This window comes from Adelges cooleyi, unplaced genomic scaffold, assembly GCF_023614345.1.
Source record: "Adelges cooleyi isolate 19-005CV unplaced genomic scaffold, UGA_ACOO_1.1 ACOO_flye_CR_arks_rails_tigmint_CR_PRNA_247, whole genome shotgun sequence".
Classification (NCBI taxonomy): Eukaryota; Metazoa; Arthropoda; class Insecta; order Hemiptera; family Adelgidae; genus Adelges; species Adelges cooleyi.
In genome coordinates this window covers 7,520,645-7,543,859 of record NW_026095912.1, presented here as the reverse complement: position 1 = coordinate 7,543,859, position 23,215 = coordinate 7,520,645, and the positions used below count along the sequence as shown (strand labels likewise).

The window sequence follows — 23,215 nt, the reverse complement described above, 5'->3', positions numbered from 1 at the left end:
CAAATAGAGACTAAAAAAAAAGTCGCTTTCTGAAATGTCTACTGAACTGATTTCAACAATTGTTTTTTGTTATAAAGTTTAAGATGTTTTCGATGGGGGATAAAAGTACGACTTTTTATTTCTATTTTTTGACCTTTATTATAAACGTTTATATTTTTACTTTTTGATGTTTTTTTTTCTAATAAATCGAATTAAGTTTTCAATAGCTATAGAAAAAATCGGCCTTTATAAAGAAATTTGTGAGCTTCACATAAAAAAAAAAATAAAAATTGAAATCCGTCCACCAATAGATACGCCGGAAAATTACTCGCCGTGACTCGGAGAAAAATAACTTTAAACTAGAAAAACTTAATATCTTTTTACATTAAATTTAGTCGGCATATATAATATGGTTGCGAGATCAATTTTTAACAAATATTGCCTATTCGCTGCCCCTTAATAAATAGCGGTTACCGTTTCCATTAAAAATAAAGAATTTTCTAAATGCTGAATGACAACATTATGACCTCGTCCAAAACATAAACGTCGCTGTTTTTTACCGTCACTTTGATTAGCCATTTACGGTACAAAAGAAAAACAACGAACGGGCAATTTCAAATATTGTGCATTTTATTATTATAGTAATAATATGTCGTGTAAACAATAATAATAATGATGATAATAATAATAATAATAGGGGTAGTAGTTTACCGTAATACTAATTTAATACGAATAGATCAAACATAATTGTAATAATAACAATAATAGTAAATATAAATATAGGTTTCTAAGAATACGTTACGGATAAGTAATAATTATTCTAATAACGACAATACATAAATAGGTACATATGATATTATATAGTTTTATAATATGTTTACTTAAGTACGATAGAGGAAAAAGACACTCGAGTACAAATATTCAAATTTACAAAAAAAGAAACAACAAAAATAATATTTTTCAAAATTTTTAACGTGTGTTGGAAGACGAGGACGTCGATATGCATTACGTTGACAAAATTAAATGTTATATATAATTTATAAACCTATTTAAATGAATAGTAATAATAATTGATATAATATATATATATATGTTCTAAGTATAAACCAATGTCTAATATAATAGTTTGTAATATGACAACACGTAAACGATTAAATATTCAAAGTTAAGTATAATATAATTTATATTACTTCCATATTGTAATTAAGAATCGCTAAAATAGTTTATGATTAATGTCATGTACTATCATTATGTTGTATTTGTCTACATTAATACATAATAATAATAATAATAAATAAATAATTACATGCTTCAATTAAATATTAAGTATTACGTTTGTAACGTAATTGTTAAAGAAAAAACAATGCAACAATATAATGATACAATTAAAAACAAACAAAATTATCAATCGTACATGTTTATAGTGGATTTTTTACCATGCGACCGTCATGTGTTTTGTGTTACCTTATTTTATTTTTAAATTGCAATTACCGTTATTAAAACGAGATTATGTTGAGGTTATGTCAATGAGATTCGATATGATGAATGGAGAAACAGATTGCTAATTCCGAAGTTTATGTTAAAACCTTTGGGAGGAGGTCTTTCTAATATTGATGGCATAGCCCCTACATGGGCTGCTTAAGGTGATTGTAAGTCGAATACTTTCTAACGGTTCTACTGAAAAATCGAAAATCCACTTCATTACGAATTAATCTGTTGTTAAATAAGATAATGGTGACCGTGCGCAATATGGCATTGGGACATATTATGCTCTTGACCACTATTATACATACATTTTAATTCTAACACAAATTACTTGTATTTAAAAAAAAAGAAAAACATACAAGAATGCCAATAACATAATGTAAGTATTATAATATTACCGTTAATTATCTTATGTAATAGAATGTGTGCGATATGACAAACCGAGAACACGAGTTACACAGGGTACCATTGATCATTTAATTATAATATGGTATGTTATGAGACATACTATTAATCAGTAGGAGGTCTAGGTTGACGTTACCCTGTGCGCTATTGACTAGACGTGTAAGATATGTAGTAGAGCCAATACAATACGAATGTATTAAGACGTGATATCATCGCTTATAGGAACAATACGAGTAATATTAAAATTAGATCTAATTTTATTGCTCTGTCGAATAAAAACACGAATGATAGAATACGACAATATCATTATCATATAGTAAGTAAAAAGTTTAATAAAACATGTGCGGTGCGAGTGCTATTGAAAACAAACCGGTGACGAACAAATGACAATTATTTTCTTTTTTTTTAAATTAACAACAAAAAAAAACAACGAGCATATTATTATGAATAGATAATGATATATTATAATAATTAATGGAGTATATGGTGGGGGGGGGGGGGGGAAATGACCAGTGGATTATAAATAAAAAGCTAGTACCTACCGACATCTATGTATGTCACACCTATATAATATTATAGTAGTACTATTTCTAGACTAGATCGACCGAAACGCTTTAGAGGCGTCTTAGAAGTCCTTAGATTTAACTAAATACACGATTATTACTAGTATGTTAGTAAAATTAATACAAGTTAGATATACTAATGATGGTCCTTGCAACAAACGCAAATCTTGTTAAGTTTTATGTTGAAAAAAAAATGTTAGCTGATAGAAATGTGCGCGTTCACCAGCGTGGCGGTCGGAATCACTCCTAACTAATCTACACGGTGCACAGTATTATAAACGCTAAAAAGTATGACATAAAACGATAAAATCCAAGAGGACTCAAAGTGTATGGAGTTAAGGGGCGTTTGCGGTCGCCCAAAATGCCGAATCAGATATGGTTAGATTTAGGTCGAGACCTTTGAAAGTTTAGCAATTTGTACAATAAAGGTACTGGAAAGAAAATTATGATAATAATTATAGTAATATTTTTTCGACATGGTGCGACGGCACGCGTTATTATACGGCGTGATAATAGCCGTAGATAAAAATCTAATTATTTAAGTTTTAAGATGCCATTATGGTATTCTATCAGGAGTTGAACGCGCACACAATAAATTACTGCTTCGAATTTATCTTTACTTGCCCCCCGTGCACACCTAAGTCTTGAGACAATATTAAACAGCGCAAATCGAGCTGATACGTGCTTTTACATTTATATAGTTAAAATATTATTTTATATTCTACTATTAATTGACGATAATTACTATTAGTACGGAATAGTGCTGTTCCTTTGCTCGACCGACAGTTAGGGTCGAAAAAAGGAACCGCACTAAAACCTAATAAGGTAGAGATAAAGTCTACTTACAAATGGTATGGTAAAAGCGTAAAAGAAGTCAATTGAGTAAAAACAAATATTGTGAAACTATTTTGTAGCTGTTATCACATAATCCGCCTTGGTTTGATAGAATAGACGAGGGGGAGAAAATAACGATGGTAAACTATTGCGTAGCATTGTTATTGATAAACGTATTGTTGATATATATATTTTTTTTTATAACTGATCTTCGATAATATTTTAATTGCGAATAATAATAATTAAATAGTTACAAGTGATGGTGATTTTTGAGGAATAACGTGTGTAAATGTGTGAGTGTCTGTGGTTAAAAATCGAATATATAAATAGTGATAATAGGTAATAATAGTGTTTTAATAAAAATTATAGTTGTCAAAAGGAATCTAGAAAAGGTAAAATCGTATAGGTATAAACTAATATGTAGGTGAGAGCATTTTCTAAAAAAATGCGTTAGGTATAAGAATGTTATATCTGACGATGGTCGGTCGTGTGATTTACTCCATAGTGTCGTATTGGACTTTCTTGATTTTGAAGTGTCTGAACACCGCGTATCCGCCGACCGTGAGCAAAGCCACAGCGGCCAAAGTCACTCCGAATATGAACGGAACGGTCTCGTTTCTCATGGATCCGGCTCCGATGGGCGAACAAGGGTATGCTGTAAACAAAAATCAGTAATTGTTAAATACCTTTAGTCTTTGGTTAAATTATTCAAAACAACCGTACAGTGTAGTACACTCTTTGGATCATTCGAAACATGTTTTTACAAAGTCGACCAATCGCTTTTGCGCAAGAATGTCGTCGGGAAATTTCGCTTTTTCTTAAAATGAAAATTACTAATAATGTTTCATCCAGATAACTTAATGTCACCGATAATACCGATGGAAATCATTGAACGCGATAGCCTATATAATAGATCAATGCACGCGCAGTTTCGACTGGTCAGTAATCTCAATCGTATATTAAGTATTCCTCAGTCTTCATAAAAGATAAAATCACACCTCTTTTCATCGAAAACATTAAGTTTCGAATTACTAGAAAACGAAATTGCGTTTTGATTTGACCCTTATCACAGCCAGCAATGATTAGCCAACGACAATTTGTCGACCGGTAATTATAACACTTCTACACCGTCGCTGTTAAGTTTATACGTTGGCAACTATTTAAAAAAAAAAATAATAATAATTTTCAGACAGCGAACTTTCACAAACAGGAAATTCACAGCAACAAAAAGTAATGTCAATTTTACTAGAAAAAAAATGTATTCATTTAACGAAAACAGTCTGACAGCTGTTGCCATTTTAGTCACAAACAATCGCTATAAAATTAATGCATGATAAACGTGTTGAATAACATTATGACAAAATATGTATTATTTAATGTCGTCATACGAATTTCCACTTTAAAACAACGTTTTATATCAGCGGCTGTTGTTTAATTGATGTCTTAATTGCGATGCGGCCTACGAAAAATAAACATACATAAACACCACAGTCGGATGATAATGGTCGAAAGTCTAATGAAATTTGTTCCATGAACAACTATAACGTTGCGGTCGGATAAAAGTTATAAAACTATCCCTTTAAATAGTAGTACTCATTGGGGGCGGCCGTGGATCAAGGGGAGGACCTGTGTTTGCTAATGCGGTTACATGGTTTAGTGGCAAGGGGACGATGGGGTAGAAAACAATGGGGAAAAAATCGTGGTACACCGGTAAGTCACGTCGGTGAAGCTACAGCAGAACAGACTATAACTGGGAAACTGTGCTGAAACAAATAAAATTAAAGTTTAAGGCCCGACATTTTTTGACTTCATGGTTAATATCATTACGTTGGGATTTACTAACCGGGAAAGAAACCACTGAAAATGATTTTGTGCCTTATTAGTTCGGACAGTTTTGAGCAACGGAACGGTTTGACGGTAAAGCTAAAAAATACTGCGTAGATGCATGAATTATTTATTTAATATAAAACGATTTTCAAAGAAAACCGAATCAATCTTTTTATGTTAGTTATTTATCATAACTAACAACAAGCAAAGTCTGATTCTACGGTTTATCACACAGAAAAGCAGGCAATTTTACGATGCATTTGTCCACGGTTTTTTGTTTTGGTTTTATCGTAAATTTAAGAGTCTTCAATCTTGATTGGATTCCATGGTGAACTATTGTATTTTTTAGAGCTTGACGTACTTTAAGTAGTTCTGATGGATTAACCTAGGTAGAGACGTTTTCTAAGACGGGTACTGGGAAATTGGTAACTAAAATCAAAATCAAAACATTTAGCAATCTCAATAATACAGGATGGGGCAAATGATATGCATCAGTTTTGAAAGGCTGCAGAAAAAAAACTACTTAACTTAAAGAAATGAGGTTTATATTGTTCGACTCAATAGAAAATCTAGTTTCTTACATCAAGTTTTATGGATTACATCACTAAAATGGCGACCGTCAGCAACGATACACTCTTGAAGGCAATTTCTGAAGTTTTCAACCGCTTGTCCGCACATTCGGATGGGTATGGCCATTATTTCCTCCCTAATTCTCATCTTAAGTTCTTCCAGGTTGTGTGGACGATGTTTAAAAACTTTTTCCTTTAGGTATCCCCAAAGAAAGATCATCCAAGTTTTATTTGGCAGGTCAATCTCTTATGAGCTAAACCGAAATTTTACTGTCTAATTACCGCAACAAGGGCAATACTATAATATTTTAATTAACTCCACGCTTAAGATAGCTAATAATTGTGCGGTTAAAAGCGGTTAACGACCATGATTTACCATAGACGCCTCGATTCGCTAGGTTATAACATTATTATGACGACACGACGGGTGAATATTATTACTGCGTGTAAAGAGCTACTCGAACGACGGTAACTCCTCAATAAATATAGTCCATAGAGAATACCACCCATCCGGTCTTTGGATTATTGAAATAATCTTATTAAGTTTCACGTCCCCAGCATGCGACCTAAGTGGAATTTCCGCGAAAACGTCAGTGCCCCGAGTGAACCAATTGCCGGCATGATGTTAAACATCCATTAACAATATTAATCGGCTTATTCCGTCGCTTTATTTTATAGTCCTACAAATTAAATCCAGTCCCAGCCTGGCTGTACGTAATTCACCTATAATAGTAGTTTATTTTTTAAAGCTTAGTCTTAGTATTTTTCACTAAATATTTCTAATTTTTTTTTTCGCTTGTTATACTTCAATCTGCAATCAATATGGTCTACGGAAAAACCCTCAACTGTCTTTGACTATTTTCTTCGTTTCCGCACCATTATTCTTACTACTACTGCGCCTTGTGTTATTTTTCACTTACTCGATGACTCGAGCGAAATGTCTCCAACGTGTTGCGATTGATGTATAAAGCGCTTTTAGAGGGAGTCGGATCAACGTTAGGAGTTAATTAACGTTATACGACCAAAAAACATTATTAAACGTCGTAGGCCTTTTAATTAACTGTCGCGTTTTATATCCCAACCGGCGTTTATGAAAGGCGGCACAGTAGAATAATAATCTAAGCTATATTAACTCGGTTATTGAATATTACTACTTGCCATATTTTCCCACCCCATGGCGTCTGATGTCTGTTCAACTTCTTAAAAATAAAACGTCACATTTTACTCATACCATTCTTTCATGTTATAACTCATATTCTATTCCATTACCTTTCAGTTGTGAATTCTTCCTTTCTCTAACCTAATCAATTTCATAACACTACCAACATTTTAATCGATTTGTTATCTTTGTCTAGAGCTACCTCGTATAGGACCATTCTATTCTACTTAATTACAAGAAACTGACATTTTTAAATGAAAATCGGCTCTCTTATAACCTAGTTAAGTTGCCAAAGAAATCGTATATCTTTACGAAATTTAAATCGGCACATTCTAAGTAGCCAAAATTTCGTCTGGCTTTTTGGTCTAAAACGTCAAAACAACAGACCGCAGGCAATCCCCTTAAAGCGACCATTAAAGGTAAGTGGACGATTTGTTGTTTCTTACAGCATCTGAAACACGATGTCGATTGACTCAAGAGTCAAGTTATCTTCAAGTATTTACTTTAAAAACTCGATTCGTTTCCGTTTTTGTGACTATAACATGATCATTCGTGTCGAGATAAGTTTTCCAATCAAACGGTTTTGCTTTTTCCCCCGGCGTAAATCGTTTATGGTGAAACGCATAATACAAATGTACACCGCCGTCCTTACATTTATGGGACTCGCTGCCGTTTCGAATAAGGAAATAAACTAATATTACCGACCTTTTTGCCAAGAGTTCATTTCCGGGATCGCTGAATACGACACGAAATTCGTGACGTCCGGAATTGCTTAACAACTAAAGTTTTGCGCTTTTGTCGGAACTCACAACTTTTACTGTTTTTTTATATTTTTTTGATTCGATGCGGAGGCGTTTATTTCTCTCCTCTCCCCCACACACCCATCGTTTCTTTTCTTTTTTTTTTGTAACGCTAGCCGGTGAGTTCGCAAAACGAAAAGCGTAGGCGTTGTACACTCACAGCTCCAAGGATTGAAAGCGACAGCTGTTCGTATAATGTATGAAATATTATAATTTTTTTTTTTTTTCTAGAAAAACTATATAGGACTCAGCGGGGTTGGCGCACGTCATCATAACCGCACCCGCGAATGAATTGATTATTGTATTTAAAAAAAAAATCCGACGGACAAACGGTTTGAGTATAGTACCATAATGTGCTGAGTGTAACTCACCTGGACCGAATTCGTCGTTTTTGAATATAAACGGTTGCACGGTGAAGGCCCTTAGCAACACGTAGCCTTTTATCGTGGGCACGTTCTGGTCGCTGAGCACAACGCTGATTTCCTTTTGACACGAATAAGATTGGCCGACCGGCGTCATGAACAACAGTGCGCTGTAGCTGCTTGTCGTCGACAATCTCACGATCTTGTCTGTGGAGAAAATAAGATAAACACCAATCAATTTTCTCCTGAAACGTTGAATCACGAATATGTCTTATAAGAAGGAATTTTAATATAACAGATGAACCGCGCCCTGTCACATCAAATACGTGTTCAGGTTCATTTTCATCCCCTCGCTCTATCTACAGTCTCCAACTCATCACTCTATCTATTATAATTCGAAATAAAAATGTATTGCTTTCTCCCCCCCCACTTTCTGTTTTACCTTCCCCTATTCTATTATCCACCCCTGTCCTCTATTCTCGTTCTATTCCCCTCTCCCCCCTATCACTTGATCATCGCTGTTCTCTTAATGTCACAAATTCAGGTTAGGTTAAAACAAACTTATGACGCGTGGCGCAAATTTTCGATAGACATAAGACATACTCGTGTCAAATTAACACTTGAAACACGGTGTTTTTTATAACAGATAATAATATTGACGTTTAGTACTGTATAAAGTGTTTTGTTACAAATACAACGCTATTACACCTACGGTTGTCGCGTGATAAACCCACGTCCATCGGCTCTATCGGGTGTTCTAATATTACTCTTTTCATTAAAAAATCGATTTCAAAGTCTCATTAAAAAATTGAGAAAACACTATTCGATGGCTAGTAAAAATGTGTGAGCGACCAGTAGAAACATAATTAAAAGGACTGAGAGGAAGTTTGCAAAAAAAAAACGGCATTTTACGATTGAGCGTTTTTAAAGAAATACAAGTAAAATGGAGTATCAGCTGTCAAAGAAAATAAGTGGTGTAAAGAAAAGCGAAAGAAGAAAAAATGAATGGTTGTTATTAATGGAGACGGAGGTGCGTTGAGTGGATACATACATGATGCGAAAAAGTATAAAAGGAAAGTAATAAGGTGTGTGACCTCGCTTGTGTGATATAAATCGGAGAAATGAAAAGTTTTGACAAAATAAATAGAAAAGTCAGCGCTTAGAACTATCAGTGCTTATCCTGACACCGTGTGCGTGTTCCCGACATTTTGCAGTTATTCTTTTTGCACAGTTTTATAGCGCCCTTAATTTTTAACTTTTAAAACAATTTTACCGAACTATTGTTGCAAAGGATGTTGAGCAAATGTTTCGAAACAGAATACTGACCATTTAGAAATAAACTTTAAATCTAATCTGATTGTTTTATTTAATTGTGCTAATATAATATTATGTTCGTTACTTTCTTAGTTTTGTGTATAATAAATATTCATTTTCGTTAGTTGGTTAATATTGTTTAAGTGCTGCTTAATTAAAATCAATAATTCAAACTTTTAAACGTAATTTTAAAAGCTGTTTTTGTACCGTTAAACGTTTCAAGACACTTTGACCATTTATGGTTTTAAGCCAATTAATAAAATCACGCTCCAGTCAAAGCTTTCTATTGCATTTATTAATTTCAATTATTACATTGAGGTATTTATGTAAATTATATTATAATTTTTTGTATAAAAAAGAAATGATCTCTTTAAAAACAAAAAAACAATCTACTATATTATGTAGATAATACCGACACGTTGCGGTTGGGTCATTAATAATTTATTTCATTATTTAACCAATAGCGGATGTTGGTAATAAAAGAACAGATGATAATACACAGGCCTTATCGTACAGGAAGAAAAATAAACACAAATGTTGTACAAGGGATTATAACATAATACCATCGGCACACATCCTTTGTTATCGTTTTCGCTGTATTATATATTTCCTACTATTATTATGTTGTCGTTTTATCTTTTCCGGCGCATCTTTGTTAAGGGTGTGGTCTTCTGTACGTCATCGTTTACTATCTACTACGTGATATATATTATTGTCTTCTGTAATCTAACCGACAGGTGATGTTTGGACAGACTCTGGCCGATGCCCACGTTTATATGGTACTAAAAAGGCCTACAATACGGGTTTTACTCGGTTTGCGTTTTTTTTTTTTAAATAACGTCCAACAGTATAGTTTTTATTGGCGTCGATCGATCGTTTACTTCTTCTTTTTTTGTAAAGAGGGACGAATAATTTGTTGACCGACAGCTAAAGTAGCTTATAAAAGGATCATGCCGTCCGGCTCCAGTAGGGCTATATAGGTATACCGTCGTTGAGGGACAAACGAATCCATCCGAAAACTTAATTACGGATCCCATAAAAACCGCAGCGTAAGCCCAACGAGAATGACAAAATAATTGCGTTAGAACTGTATAAATGGTCCAAACATATTACAAAGTTATGTTTACTCGTACGACATGAAACTGGACAATGTTATTTGGACAATTTCCCCTGACCTTTCTTCGGTGTAAAAAAAAACCAAAGACAAAACGCTTGGCGATTCGAAACTGGCGAATTGGAACAAAAATAATACAATAAGAATAACTGTATTGTTTGCCAACAATAATCAGCCGTCTTCGAAACGAACATAAGAGGAAAAACAATGTACATAGAAATGTCTTAAAAAAATCCACAGTAGGCGTTAAACATCATAGAGCGAGTTCACCTAAATTAATCACAAAACACGTGTCCCACGTAGATTCACTAAAAAAAAACCTCCTGAGAAAATAAATAAATTTTTTAATTAAATTGTTTTCCAATTAATTTTACGCTTGTGTTAGTTTTGATTTTGAAGTTTCCAAATTTAAGTGTTCAAAATTGACTAGTGGGTATTTTATCAGTACAACACATTTTAGTAGGTACGCAAAATTATAAAATCGCATAATATTAAAAAAAAAATTATAGAAATAATTTTAAATAAACCGAATTTGAAAAAACTAAGATAATGGTAATGGTTCAAAATATAACATCAGTTTTTGTAGATTAACACTGTTTTGGAGTTATTCTAACTAGAAACTAATAATAACATAACTATTACTGTAAAATCAGGTTAGGTTATTATCAGCGTACCTCCAAAAATATCTCTAATTTGTAAGGAAATAAATAAAAAGTAAAACATTTTTAATCAGTGATAATAATAACACTTTTTCACCACGACCACACCTTAATGCAACGAACGATAACAGCGATAGTATTATTGTATGTTATGCATACAATGTGTGTATGTGATTCAACGAGGGTGTGAAACCACCCCAGCGGGGCACGTCTAGCGGTTAGGCGAATTTATTACATTATGTGGTCGCAAGCCCAAACGGATATGGTATGGTGCGCAAAAAGGGTAAAACGTTAAAAAAAAATAAAAAAGGGACCTATACAATTTACACAATACGGATCACACCAAACGTGGGCGTAAGTGCCGGCCGAGTCGGGCTGGAGGTGACAAGAAAGGGAAAGCGTTCATTAATTTGTCAACCTGCGGGGGGGCCGGCGACGAGAGGGGTGTCCTAAGGGTTATTTCAATGTTATTCGAATGTGCTGCTAAGATGGGGCGCTTAACACTCTAGACGGAGGGGGTGAGGATATCTGCTTGCTCTTCGGACGGGTATTAGAAATTTAAATGTAATCTAAATGTAAATTATTATCGTTTCGACGATCGCTTGTTTTATGTTTCTCGACGACGAGGGGAGTGGGTGGGGTGCGAGAAAAAAAAACAATACGATACTAATTACAATAAACGAGAATATCGGACCGGGGCGGCAGAGGGGTGGAGGGCGTCTGTCGCTAATGATATTTGTATAATGCCGTGACAACAGATCGCCAAAGGTAAGTAAATCGAGTTTTGGGGACAAGCTGGCGAGAGTACACGAAATTATAAGAAAAACACAACCGGCCGGAAAGATAACCGAATTAAAAACTTTTTTTCCCGGAACCGTAGATAATCTTATTTGTTCAAAGACCACAGTTGTTTCTTTTTTTTTTTTTTAACTCGTACAACGTGATCCCAGTAAAAAGGGCAAAGGACGAGACGCAAATATTAATACCGAAGGGGAAACGAAAAGAAACTTGATTAAGAGCTAGAAGCAAATTAAATTTCAATAAAGATAAAAAAAAAATTGGTGGGGGGGGGGGGAGATTAAATAAAATGAAAACGAATAACACAATTCCATTATAGACGGCATCGTTTTTTTTTTTTTTTTAATTAATTTAATCGGTCCATTTTTGAAACGAGTTTAGTGGCATTTGTCTTTTAAACGAAATATAATCCAATCCGAGACGATTGCAGTTTACAGTGCTAAAACGATTTTGGTAACACTACTAACAACAATTGAACGCAAAGAAAAACATTTTTTTTTTATTAATATTGGCACTTAATGAATTCGTTTTATTTTACATGCATTTTTAAGTTTTGCTGTGATAATTAATTTAACGTACAGTATGTAACAATACGTTTTTGTTTCATCACGCCAGAACTAAAATTAAAAATTATACAAAAAATTATTTTTTTAAAAAAAGGCCTAAAAAGTATTTTGACAATGAAACTGTTAAAATTAATGTTTTATATAATGGATGAAAAAAATATATTGGTAGATAAACCTTTTTTTGAAAACTCTAAATTTAGGATTGTAACTTTTTATTATGTCATTAGTCATAATCATAAGTGGAAAAAATCATGAATAATGTAATATGTATTATAATAGCCTCGTGGTTTGGTTATTTATTCACTTTTAATATTTTAGTACTTTGCTCATTTGGTCGTTGAACTTAATTATTACAGCCGAACACGATAAATTTTTATTAAATATTTTCACGACAACGAAATATTTACAACGTGGGTTGTTTCACATAATTTCTCCTTAGTGATGTTAATTAGGCCTTTTTTGATTTTACTTCACTCACTTTTAACATATATGCTGGCAGACTTGAAAAGCTTAATTAACAATATTTGTCTTCTATTATTGTCTTGATTTTCATGCAACATGTATAGTAAATACATTTTTTTTTAAAAGGATTTTAAAACCTAAGGTACCCTGTTTTTACTTGATACATCTGTGTATACATATTACACAATTATAATTATACAATTGTTATTCGTGCAGTCTCTGAGTAAATTCAGCGTTGAAAGCTAAAAGCAAGAAAGTACAATTTTGAATTTTCACATGTTATGGGTATTTTAAGTGTGTATATATATTTTCTTGTGTCACATAATATGGTACCTGTAGGTCTTATGTGAAACGAAATATGCAAAAATGTATTAAAATTAATTGTATAGTTTATAAAATGTTAATATATTATCCTCCAAAAAAGTACACTATGCATACGTCAGCTTTTGGGTCTCCAGAGAATTTTTTTTTAAAATAAAAAACCCAAAATAATACATTTTTTTTTGTTGATTTGTGAAAATAAGCTATTTAAAACTATATAAAATACAAAATAAATCGTCTGCAACGCATTCGAGTGGTAATATTGCCTATACAATGCGCCGCCGGGTCGTCGATGAAAACTTTCTGACGGTTTGAATTATTAATTCGGTTTTAAAACGAACTCGGCTAACCGTCTGGAAGAAATTATTATTTGACCACATTAAAATGGACCGAGAAATTATGAAATGACGGATATTGCGCATTTATTCGAATCGGTGAACTTCGCCGGTGTTAAAACGAAATAAAAAAAGAAAAACCGGAAATTCTAAAGGCAAACTTTTTCGGTCTTTGAAGGGAAAAACTTTTCCTGAGAATTATCTCTTCGTTCTACCCACGTTTTAGTATTTAAATACCTTACCATGCTAATAAACCGTCGAACCATTATTTTCGCGTAAAGCAGAGTTAAGCCACGGTGACCGGTCGGCGTTTTTATCTAAGGAATTCAACGAGAAGACTAAAGGAATGATTGACGAACAAAATCCGTACTAAAGTTTAAAAAAGGATTACAACTAAGATTTGTTTGAAAATTCGCAATTAGTTTTAATTTAAAAGTTACAACCATAAGTTTTGAAATAAAATTTCCCACGAAACTTGGTTTTATAGTTACAGTTTTTCGAAATAATTATAATTCTAGAACAAAACTTTTATAATATTTTATAAAATATAAATCGGAACACAACCATTTTTAAAATAAAAGTTTGTTATTATTTTTTACCTCAGTTTTCATATCAAAACGGCATCTTTATAGTATACATTTCTTTAATACTTATCCATATTTGTTTAGCTAAATATTAAGCTAAACAAACGTATCCATACCGATGTCTTCAATATTCATACATACAATTTTTTATTACAACAAATTAAAAGCTAAACAACCATTGTAATATTAATAATTTTTATACTATTTAAGTTAGATATAAAAAACTTAACTTATGTAATATTTAAATTTATGTAAATATAAAAGCCATCACAGTGAGATCGACGAGGTCAAAGGTTTTAGGAATTATGATAAAATCACTAGAAAAAGAGAAAAAAAGAAAACGTTTTTACCCTTTTTAGGGAAAAAGAATTATGGTATTTTTTTTGGTTTATCGCCGTTTAACGGTAGTTTCTTGTAAAAAAAATATTACATACTGATTTAGAACTAGATTGACTAATTTTATAAAAGACTTATAACACACCATAGTTTTAAGTTGAAAAATATGTCATTTTTTTGTTGTTTTTCTCGATTTTAAAAGGAAAGAGGTGACGTTTTAAATTTTGGCTCAATAAAGCGCCTTTATATCTATTAATGATCTATAGACTTGCTTCATGAAGAAATCGGTTCAAAGGTTTAGAAGATATCATGCCGTCACAAACAAATTAAAATTAAAACTTATTATTGTAAAAACAATACCTTTTCATTTACTTTTTGAGGCTAAAATTATTTTAATTAATATATGGTACTTTATTTAACTAAAAGCACAATTTTATAGATGTTCTTAGTTTTAATTCTAAAACATTTTTATTTTTAATTATTGTTTAAATTGTTATTATCACATTTTGTTTTATAAATTAAACAATATCCAGTCAGATGGGTGTTAAACTAATTAATTTTTTATAACTATTTGTATCAATATTGGAAAGAACTATACATAGAATACCCAAGAGGATGCTGGTATGAGCGGACTATAATATGCTCACGAGATTAGTGCTTCAGACATAATATTCATCATTCAAATTTATGTGATTCTGTAAATAGCCGCCCTCTGAGCCGGGAGGTTTCTGACAGGTTTATACGTTTAGACTTTGGAGAGCAAAATCACGGGCTTCCACAGAAACACCCACGAGGTCGGATGCAATTGGGCTTAAGGGTTCATCCGGTTCTCTTTGCGGAATCTCAGTCCCGATGGGACGTGCATGTCGGAAAAACGGCAAAGAAAAAAACAACGTTAATTCATCACGTATCTTACCTCTGGTCTTGATATGTTCGAAATGTTTGTCGGCCGTGTTGATCTCCAGTTCCAAAGCCTTAACGAACCATCTCTCGCCGCCCAACGTCTGCAAACAAAACAGAGTAAAGCACCGGTATAGTAATTTACCGGAAATAGTTTCTGGGTCGGGACAACAAGTCGACTACTGCGGTCGCAAATTACTGGCCAAATCGAGTTAAACGGGTCGGAAGCACAAAACTATAACAGCTAAATTGTGTTCGGTCTGTACTGGGACACGAAATTATTCGCCTCGTTTTGATTATAAATTAAATGTTTTTTTTTTTTAATAATCATGCACTGCGGGTTTCGCAGCAGGGTGCTGCGGATCGAGAACAATGGCAAAATCTGTCATTATTCGTTTTCTCAGTATAAACAGCGTTGGTTTTCGCGCGACCGTTTAATCCCGTTATGACAATATTCCCAGTTGATAAAATATGTGTCACCTTATTCGCATTTCATAAAATATTTTCGCAGAATCAACGGTGGTGAAATTAAAACGTCTTTGTTACAAAAAGAAAAAAAAATACAAACGGAATACCAACGAAGGGACGCAATTTCGAGGTTGCCGCTTAAGTACATAATTCGGTGTGCTTGTTTGACGCACAATTCGTACAATGTGTACAAACACAGCAGTGTTGTTGTCTCTCGACACAACGTCATCCATTATAGTGAAAAGCGCGTGCGGTGACGACGAAATAATATTATTCTTCTCGGCGATTGTCTGGTGTCTTGGTGTTTTTTCTCCCAGATACGCATCGTACAAGGGAGAGGAATGGAGTGTGCCAACCCGAGCAAACAAAGAACGTTTTAAAATTCGCTGTTTATTCTAATAAACAACAATGACAGCTAAACAAAAAAAAAACGATTGGCTGACGTGCTATGTCGAATAGCGTAAAGCAAATAATATACAGCGCGCGGTATTCGAAGTAGAGCACATTTTAATGTGTCTACATCAAAATGCAAGATCACGTGCTCGTACCGAGGCGGTTAAATTCGATTTAGAAATGCAGCATGGGTGTATAATCCTAAAACTCTAGAAAGTATGCTATTGAATAAAACATTTAACGAATGGTGGAAAATTAGAAGGTTGTCGGATCAAGTGAAAGCGAGAATCGTCGAAATTAAACTCGGGAATTTTATCAGAGTAGGAGATATAGTCTAGCAGGTAGTTAGGAAATTAACAGCTTCGTTGCTTGCTTTAGTTACATGACCGGATCGGGTTGTGGCACTCAATCGATAAAATACTTTTAAACTAGTTGCAACGCATATACATTTCTGTGGATAGACCAATGAAACATACTTTATTTGTCGGTGAAAATAATGTTGTGTGATCATTCGAAATGCTTTATTAGGCCCACTCAGTAGTGCTATTTTGAATGTAGCGCCAACGGTTAATGCATCTCACTCAAAAGTGTTTCAATAATAATAATTAATGCCTATAGCTAGCAACTCGCAACGGTTCGGCCAATTAAAACGGTCGTGGAAGTAACGAGAAATGTACGTTATGATAATATTGATCAGTTCCTATAATTACGTCTGGATTGTACAAAGGATATTGAATTCACACACAAACGTTGGGCTGTCAAAATTATAATTATTAATAATTAACGGAAATGCTCTGTTTGGCGGAATCATCAAAGCACACGAGTCCAGGCAAAGAGCGTCACTATGATGCTTTTAGATATAAATGCTATTACGGTAGCCGTCTGCGCTTTGATAATTATAAATTCTAAAGCTAGACGTGTTATCAGAAATATTATGCACAGCACAAACAATAATTAAAATTAAACGTCAGTAACACAAACGACCTCCAAAAACTGAACATATTATGCGATACGAGTAAGTAATAAAGGCACAATTAAGAGATTTAAAATATTAAGAATTAACAAAAACGAGTTTAACTTTAAAGAGAGACAAACCATTAAAAAGGTTAATGATAAAATGATAAGAGTAAAGAAATTAATGCGAAAGCGGCAGTGCTGTTATGTAGCACAAAACATTAGTCAATACACACAAGAAAACAAACGATTTGTCAAGTATTACAAAAGGAATGAATAAATTTCATGAATATGTATGAAATAGGTAGCTAAAAAATACAACTAACTGGTATAATAAAAGATAATAAATTGAGAAGATTTGACATGGTATAAAATAGAGGAACATAAAAACCAAAAAATATGAGTAATGGCGAAATTCGTGAACAGGAAAAAAGGTAAAGTACGACCTAGAAAAGGATTTTCAGAAGTAATTGAGAATAATACGAGGAAGGCTGGTGTGAAGGTTTTAAATTATATTTTTAAGCGAATGCTCTGAAATTTAAATTTAACCACGAAACCCAGTTTGAAATGCGCGGCGGCAAGCAAAAAATATTCGAGTGGAAATATATAGGGACAATGATAAAGGAAAACTATAAACGCAAAGTTATTAATTTACTTGAGGTAAATGCAACGCACGACCAAATTGATATCACATAAAATACTACAAGAGTAACGGCACATGATCTAAAGAAAATTAGTGGGTAAGTAATGAGCGGCAGCTGAGGATTTCAAACACAAAGATTTCGGTTTCACCCTGCACAGCGAGGTACTACCACTTCATTGAAATACTCTGCCAAATGTAGTACATCAGTTGAAAACCACTTGCAACATTAATTAGCATCACAATATAGTTGTCAATAAATCCAAGTACACACGTGGGCGTATATGGAAGCCTACACCGATTGCTATCGGCCACTGAACCTAAAATAATGATGAACCTATCGATGGCTATTCGTGCGCATTCTGTTATAAATATTTAATTTCGTCAAAACGCAACTCGCTAATGGTTTTCGTTTTTATTGTTTTTCAATAGACTGAAAAATGTAGCAAAACCGAAACAATATATTTTTAATTTAAAAAAAAATTGATATTTTTTATTAGGTGTATATCTCAAAAGTCTTAAGCTCGATGAAGTCAAGAAAACACGTGCTCACACGAAAAAAACGCAGTTTGAAAGTATTAATGTTACGTTGTATGAACTGTTGACTACTCGACTAGTGTGTCATAAAAATTTTTTGAAAACCATTTTTGGACAAAAGTTTTTAAAACGAATGTCGTGTAACCTTGTGTCTAGTCTACACAACCGACATTGTCCGCAAAAGTGGTATTACAATAAATGAGGTTAACACGCATACCGAATGCGTGTTTGTTTATTTTTTAATAGTCCACCATTACCTTTGTGAAGTACCAAGTGAATACAAAATTTTTCCATTTGAGTATTAGCGTGGCATCGTCCTCGTTGCTGCAGTCTCCGCTGACTTCGGCGTCATCAGGAACATACAGGTCGGTTTGCTGCGAATCAAAGTATAAAATCAATAAACGCAATATTAAACTGATCGAATAACTGATCGATGGAATTATGATTGATAATCTTGTACATGGAGGATTGCATGATAAACCTAATCTCGTTTTATTGAACGGATAGATATAAAAATTGATTAAACTTAATATAGCTTTAATTATTATTGAAATCTTATCTTTAAATGGAAAACAAGTAGGACCGACGCACGGGCGTTTGACATTTTTAATGAAAATATGTTTACAGTGGTACAAAATCGCATAAACAAATAAAATATTTGTATTAGACGTATAAACGATGAAAGCATTTTTAAGAAACGTCGTTTTTAGACTTGGAGGATAAATTAATTTACATTGTCATTCCAATCATTTTATCGTCGATAAGAGTTTTCATTAATTTCTTCGTTGTCATCACTGCCTTCACAGGCATCTCACTCGATGCTGTTACCGTACAAAACTTAATTAATATAGTTATGCACTTACGTCTTCGGAGCCGAGTTTTGTTTTGAATTTCACTTCTATGACGGCGTCTACCCTGAGCAGGATGCAGGTGGTGCCCTCTTCTTCGTTCAACCGGAAAAGCGACGCTACAATATTACTCGGTTGAGTCGCTGGAAAACAATGGACCAGAAATTAGTGCCTCGCCGGTAATCCCTTTTGTTTGTAATATAAAGATAATGCACGCTTTGTGACGACGACGATAATAATAGCAATAATAACAATAACCGTGACGGAATGCTTACAGCGTTGTGATATTTTACATTAAAAAACTATAAACATAACTATACTATATTAATGCAACGCGCGACGTTAACTTAACTTTTTTATGATATAGCAGATACACGATATTATCACAGATCAAATAAAACCAGAAAATGCACTCTAAAAAATCTAAAAATGTAAACAAACTTTAATAATCTCAGATCAGCATGACCAAAAAAATAATCCTTCTGTTCTACAGTGTGATCAAAGGAATTTTATCAAGCATCTGTAATGTTATCTGTGATTTTATAATGTAGGTACGTTACTGCAGTGTTTGGGGGTGGATCGACGGACCGTATATAAAATATTGTTTTACATCACTGCGTTTTGGTGGAAAATCCGATTAAGCGTATATTAATATTGTTTGGTTTTTCCCGGGACGTCTGGCGTTAACTCCCAAAGTAATAATAATAATAATAATGAAAGTAAAAACAATAACTGCGGCGTCGTTGCCTGCAGAGTACAAACGCAATCCGGTAGGAGCGAATGACGGTTGACTTAATAGTACCTATATATTTCATTGGCCAACAACGAACAATACCTGTTCCCGTTAAGCGGGCTGTTTTTGGGGATACAATACATTTTCGAAAATATTATTATTTTACCCGGTTGTCGTTTAATCGTTAGAGATTCGAGAAATTGTGAAATCAAATTCACCGAATTGTACACTATAATGTATCATTATGAAAGGCACTACTTTTTGATAATAATAATAATAATATCATCGTTACCACGATACGACCGAATCGTCCCACGAGGGTGTTTAACGGTGTGTTATAAAAGTTTATTTTCGAATGGCATCGTGTTATTGGATAATTTACCGTTTTATTCGTTCGGCTCTATTAGGTTTCATTAAAAAATAATTGCCAGACTCGTTTGGAACTTTTCGCGGTCGTCGATCCCGGGGGAAAACTAATGATCGGGGGATACGATAATCGTTTTAGTTTGTTCGAAAAGGGTGCTGCGATCGTCTTAAGCCGATCAATTTGCTCCGGCTAATATTGCAAAGTAAATGAATTGAGCGAGTTACCGTAAAATACACCTGAGAGTTCGTTCAAACGACCTACTCGGGTTGTTTAAGCCCCTCTAATGAGTACCGCCTAAAACTGAACTAATTACTAATCTTAACTAACACCTGCAGCCTACCTACATGTATACCTATGTTTATATATTTTTTACGAATGATTAATTTAGCTTTTTTTTTTTTTTTACAAACTTATGTAATTATCCGTATTCTTTTAGTTTTCATCCTCATTATATTTTACTGATTGCGAAACATGCGTTTTCATTAAGTCTTAATGGCACACGTGGAAGCATTACGCATTACGTATACGAATATTAAGGTGGTTTAGGAAAGGGAGAGTGGAACAATTTAACTATACGTCTAGTATCAATTCATTTAAGAGGATATTAAACGTACTATAAATTGAGATGACATAGTATAGTATTTGCGGTCATTTAAGGCCAAACATTTAGTAAGTATGAACGTTTTTTAACAGTAACATGTCGAACGGAAATTGCCTAACGTCTCGTTTTTAAACAGTTTAATAGTAATACTTTTCTACAAAACTTGAGAAAACTTGCATACTCTTTCGATTGGTGAAATCGGATTTGTTTTGACGTCAACCCGTGAATTATCAATGATATTCTAATATAAGTGTGGTAATTTAAAAAGAAAAATGGTTATTTTCTTGAAATCTTTTGTCAACTGAATAACTAACAAAATATCTAAACTGCATTATTTATTGTGTATGATCTCCAGATGTATTTCGCCTAGATTTAAAAATCAAACCTTTACCCTATCAGACATATTTATTAATCTAAATAAATCGTCTGCAATATTTAGTGAAATAATTATCACAAAGTAAAATCCTGGCGGCTCTCACTTGTCGTAATGTCTGCTTTGTTGAACATCACGGCGCTCTTCCTGACCGATCGCTGGGTTTCGTCTTTGTCTGCAATGGAGACGGGATCTAGCAAACTCTCGACCGGAGAGTGTTTCTGAAATGAATAATAATAAAAAAAAAAAATTGTATTATCACACTGAACCCAAACTACACATAAACGCGCAATACAGCTGTTAAAATACATCAAAACGGTGTTTAATAATATCCTAAATGTCAATTTTCGTTTTTATGCCCCAGCACCCACACTTATGACCACAACAAACCAGACAGTTTTATGAGGGTCGAGGGTCTTATGTAAGCCGATATTAGCTGGGCAAGACTATCATAATTTATAAGAATTCCGATGGTGGGCGCGAGAGCTGAATTTACAGCCCCGGGGTGTATCGTTGTTCCTTTATACATCGTTTGCCTTACTTATATAATATGTGGTAAGGTCAAGTTTAGCGGCACAACCTACGGGGGCGTGTTGGTCTAACTATGAGGGATGACGATTACTTGGATTGCGTCACGGGCAACACAGCGACAACAACAAGAACAACACCCGACAGATGTATGTATCTAATAATACCGGTTTAGCACGACAAGCTGTATTTTCGTTCTAAGAATAAAACTTTTATTTTAATTAAAAAAACTAATAATATATTTATATCTTGTCACAATACCCGTGGGCCGAAGGTCAACTCGACCCCAGAGCAAGTCGATTACGTAAATCGCTGAATTAAATCCATATTCGATGGCTGCAGACGGTATGGTTTTCTTTATGGGGGAGAATAATGTGAGAAACGGTCCCCTTACGTACCCCTCTGCTAATAAACAAAAAAATAAATATCATGTTCTCAGAATGTCAATATTAATGACTGTAAAGCTCAACACATTGATCGGTCTATGTAAAGTATATAATCTAGTAAAGCTTTCTCAAAAAAAAAAAAAATGTAGCTGAAGATCGAAATTAAATAATTCAGAATTAATATTTTATTTTTAAATAAAATAATTATTTAATGTTTAAAGATTTTCTTAATAACGAGTGAAATAACCGTGTGTAAGCAATATAATTAATATTAAAAAAAAGTTGGTTTATATTTTCATTTGTTCGTAATATAAGTTTTTTGTTCGTTAAAATTGAAAATGTTATGTATTAAATGTATACTGAAAATTATTTATTTTTCTAAGAGACTTCATTTGTAACAATTAAAGATGAATTTTGTGGGTCACGAGCAATCGACATACTTAATTCTTATTTACAATTTGTATATAAATTAGTCAAGTCAAAAAAAAAGTAGCACTTCATAGGTAGTATAAACAAGAATGATATCCAAGTATTCAGTAAGGCTGGATTTTAAATTTTGAATCAAATTTTAATCTAGACTTGATGGATTATCTATGATAATTGAATTGAATTTTTGTTGTTTAAATCATGTTTGGTAATAAAACTGTAACGAACAACCCGACATATCTATACCTAGGTTATAATTTAAAACCATTATTTGATCGATTAGCTTGGATAAATACAAAATTTAATCTGAAAACGGATCATCCATCAAACCCACATAATTCGGATATTCCCATCACAAATCGGTATAGCAATACTGTGATCAACAGTCACCTGTCCTCGTCCATACCACATTAATTATTGGCCGAATTTTCATTTGATCGACTGCACTAATATACAAATATAAGATGTAGGATGAGGTCGAAGAGAAAAAAAATAATCTTTTGTATGGCTCCTAAACTTTGTCCCATTGATATTTTTTAATCTTGGCACTTACTACTGCGCATAATAACTAATATCATTAACAGCTGAC

The 23,215-nt window shown here is 33.4% G+C and overlaps 1 protein-coding gene across 2 annotated transcripts in view; it reads right to left on the bottom strand.

Annotated features, from left to right (window-relative positions):
• Positions 1-591: 591 nt before the first annotated feature.
• Positions 592-23,215, bottom strand: part of LOC126836798 (lysosome-associated membrane glycoprotein 5) — a 37,958-nt gene continuing 15,334 nt past the window's right edge. For both annotated transcript variants that reach the window (XM_050570441.1, XM_050570442.1), the window contains 6 exons: positions 21,393-21,507; positions 19,228-19,355; positions 18,622-18,738; positions 15,389-15,476; positions 7,993-8,190; positions 592-3,921 (listed from right to left, as the gene is read on the bottom strand). In XM_050570441.1, the coding sequence (XP_050426398.1) occupies positions 3,761-3,921; positions 7,993-8,190; positions 15,389-15,476; positions 18,622-18,738; positions 19,228-19,355; positions 21,393-21,507 (807 nt within the window). In that variant the 3' untranslated portion in view covers positions 592-3,760. The remainder of the gene's footprint in view (positions 3,922-7,992; positions 8,191-15,388; positions 15,477-18,621; positions 18,739-19,227; positions 19,356-21,392; positions 21,508-23,215) is intronic.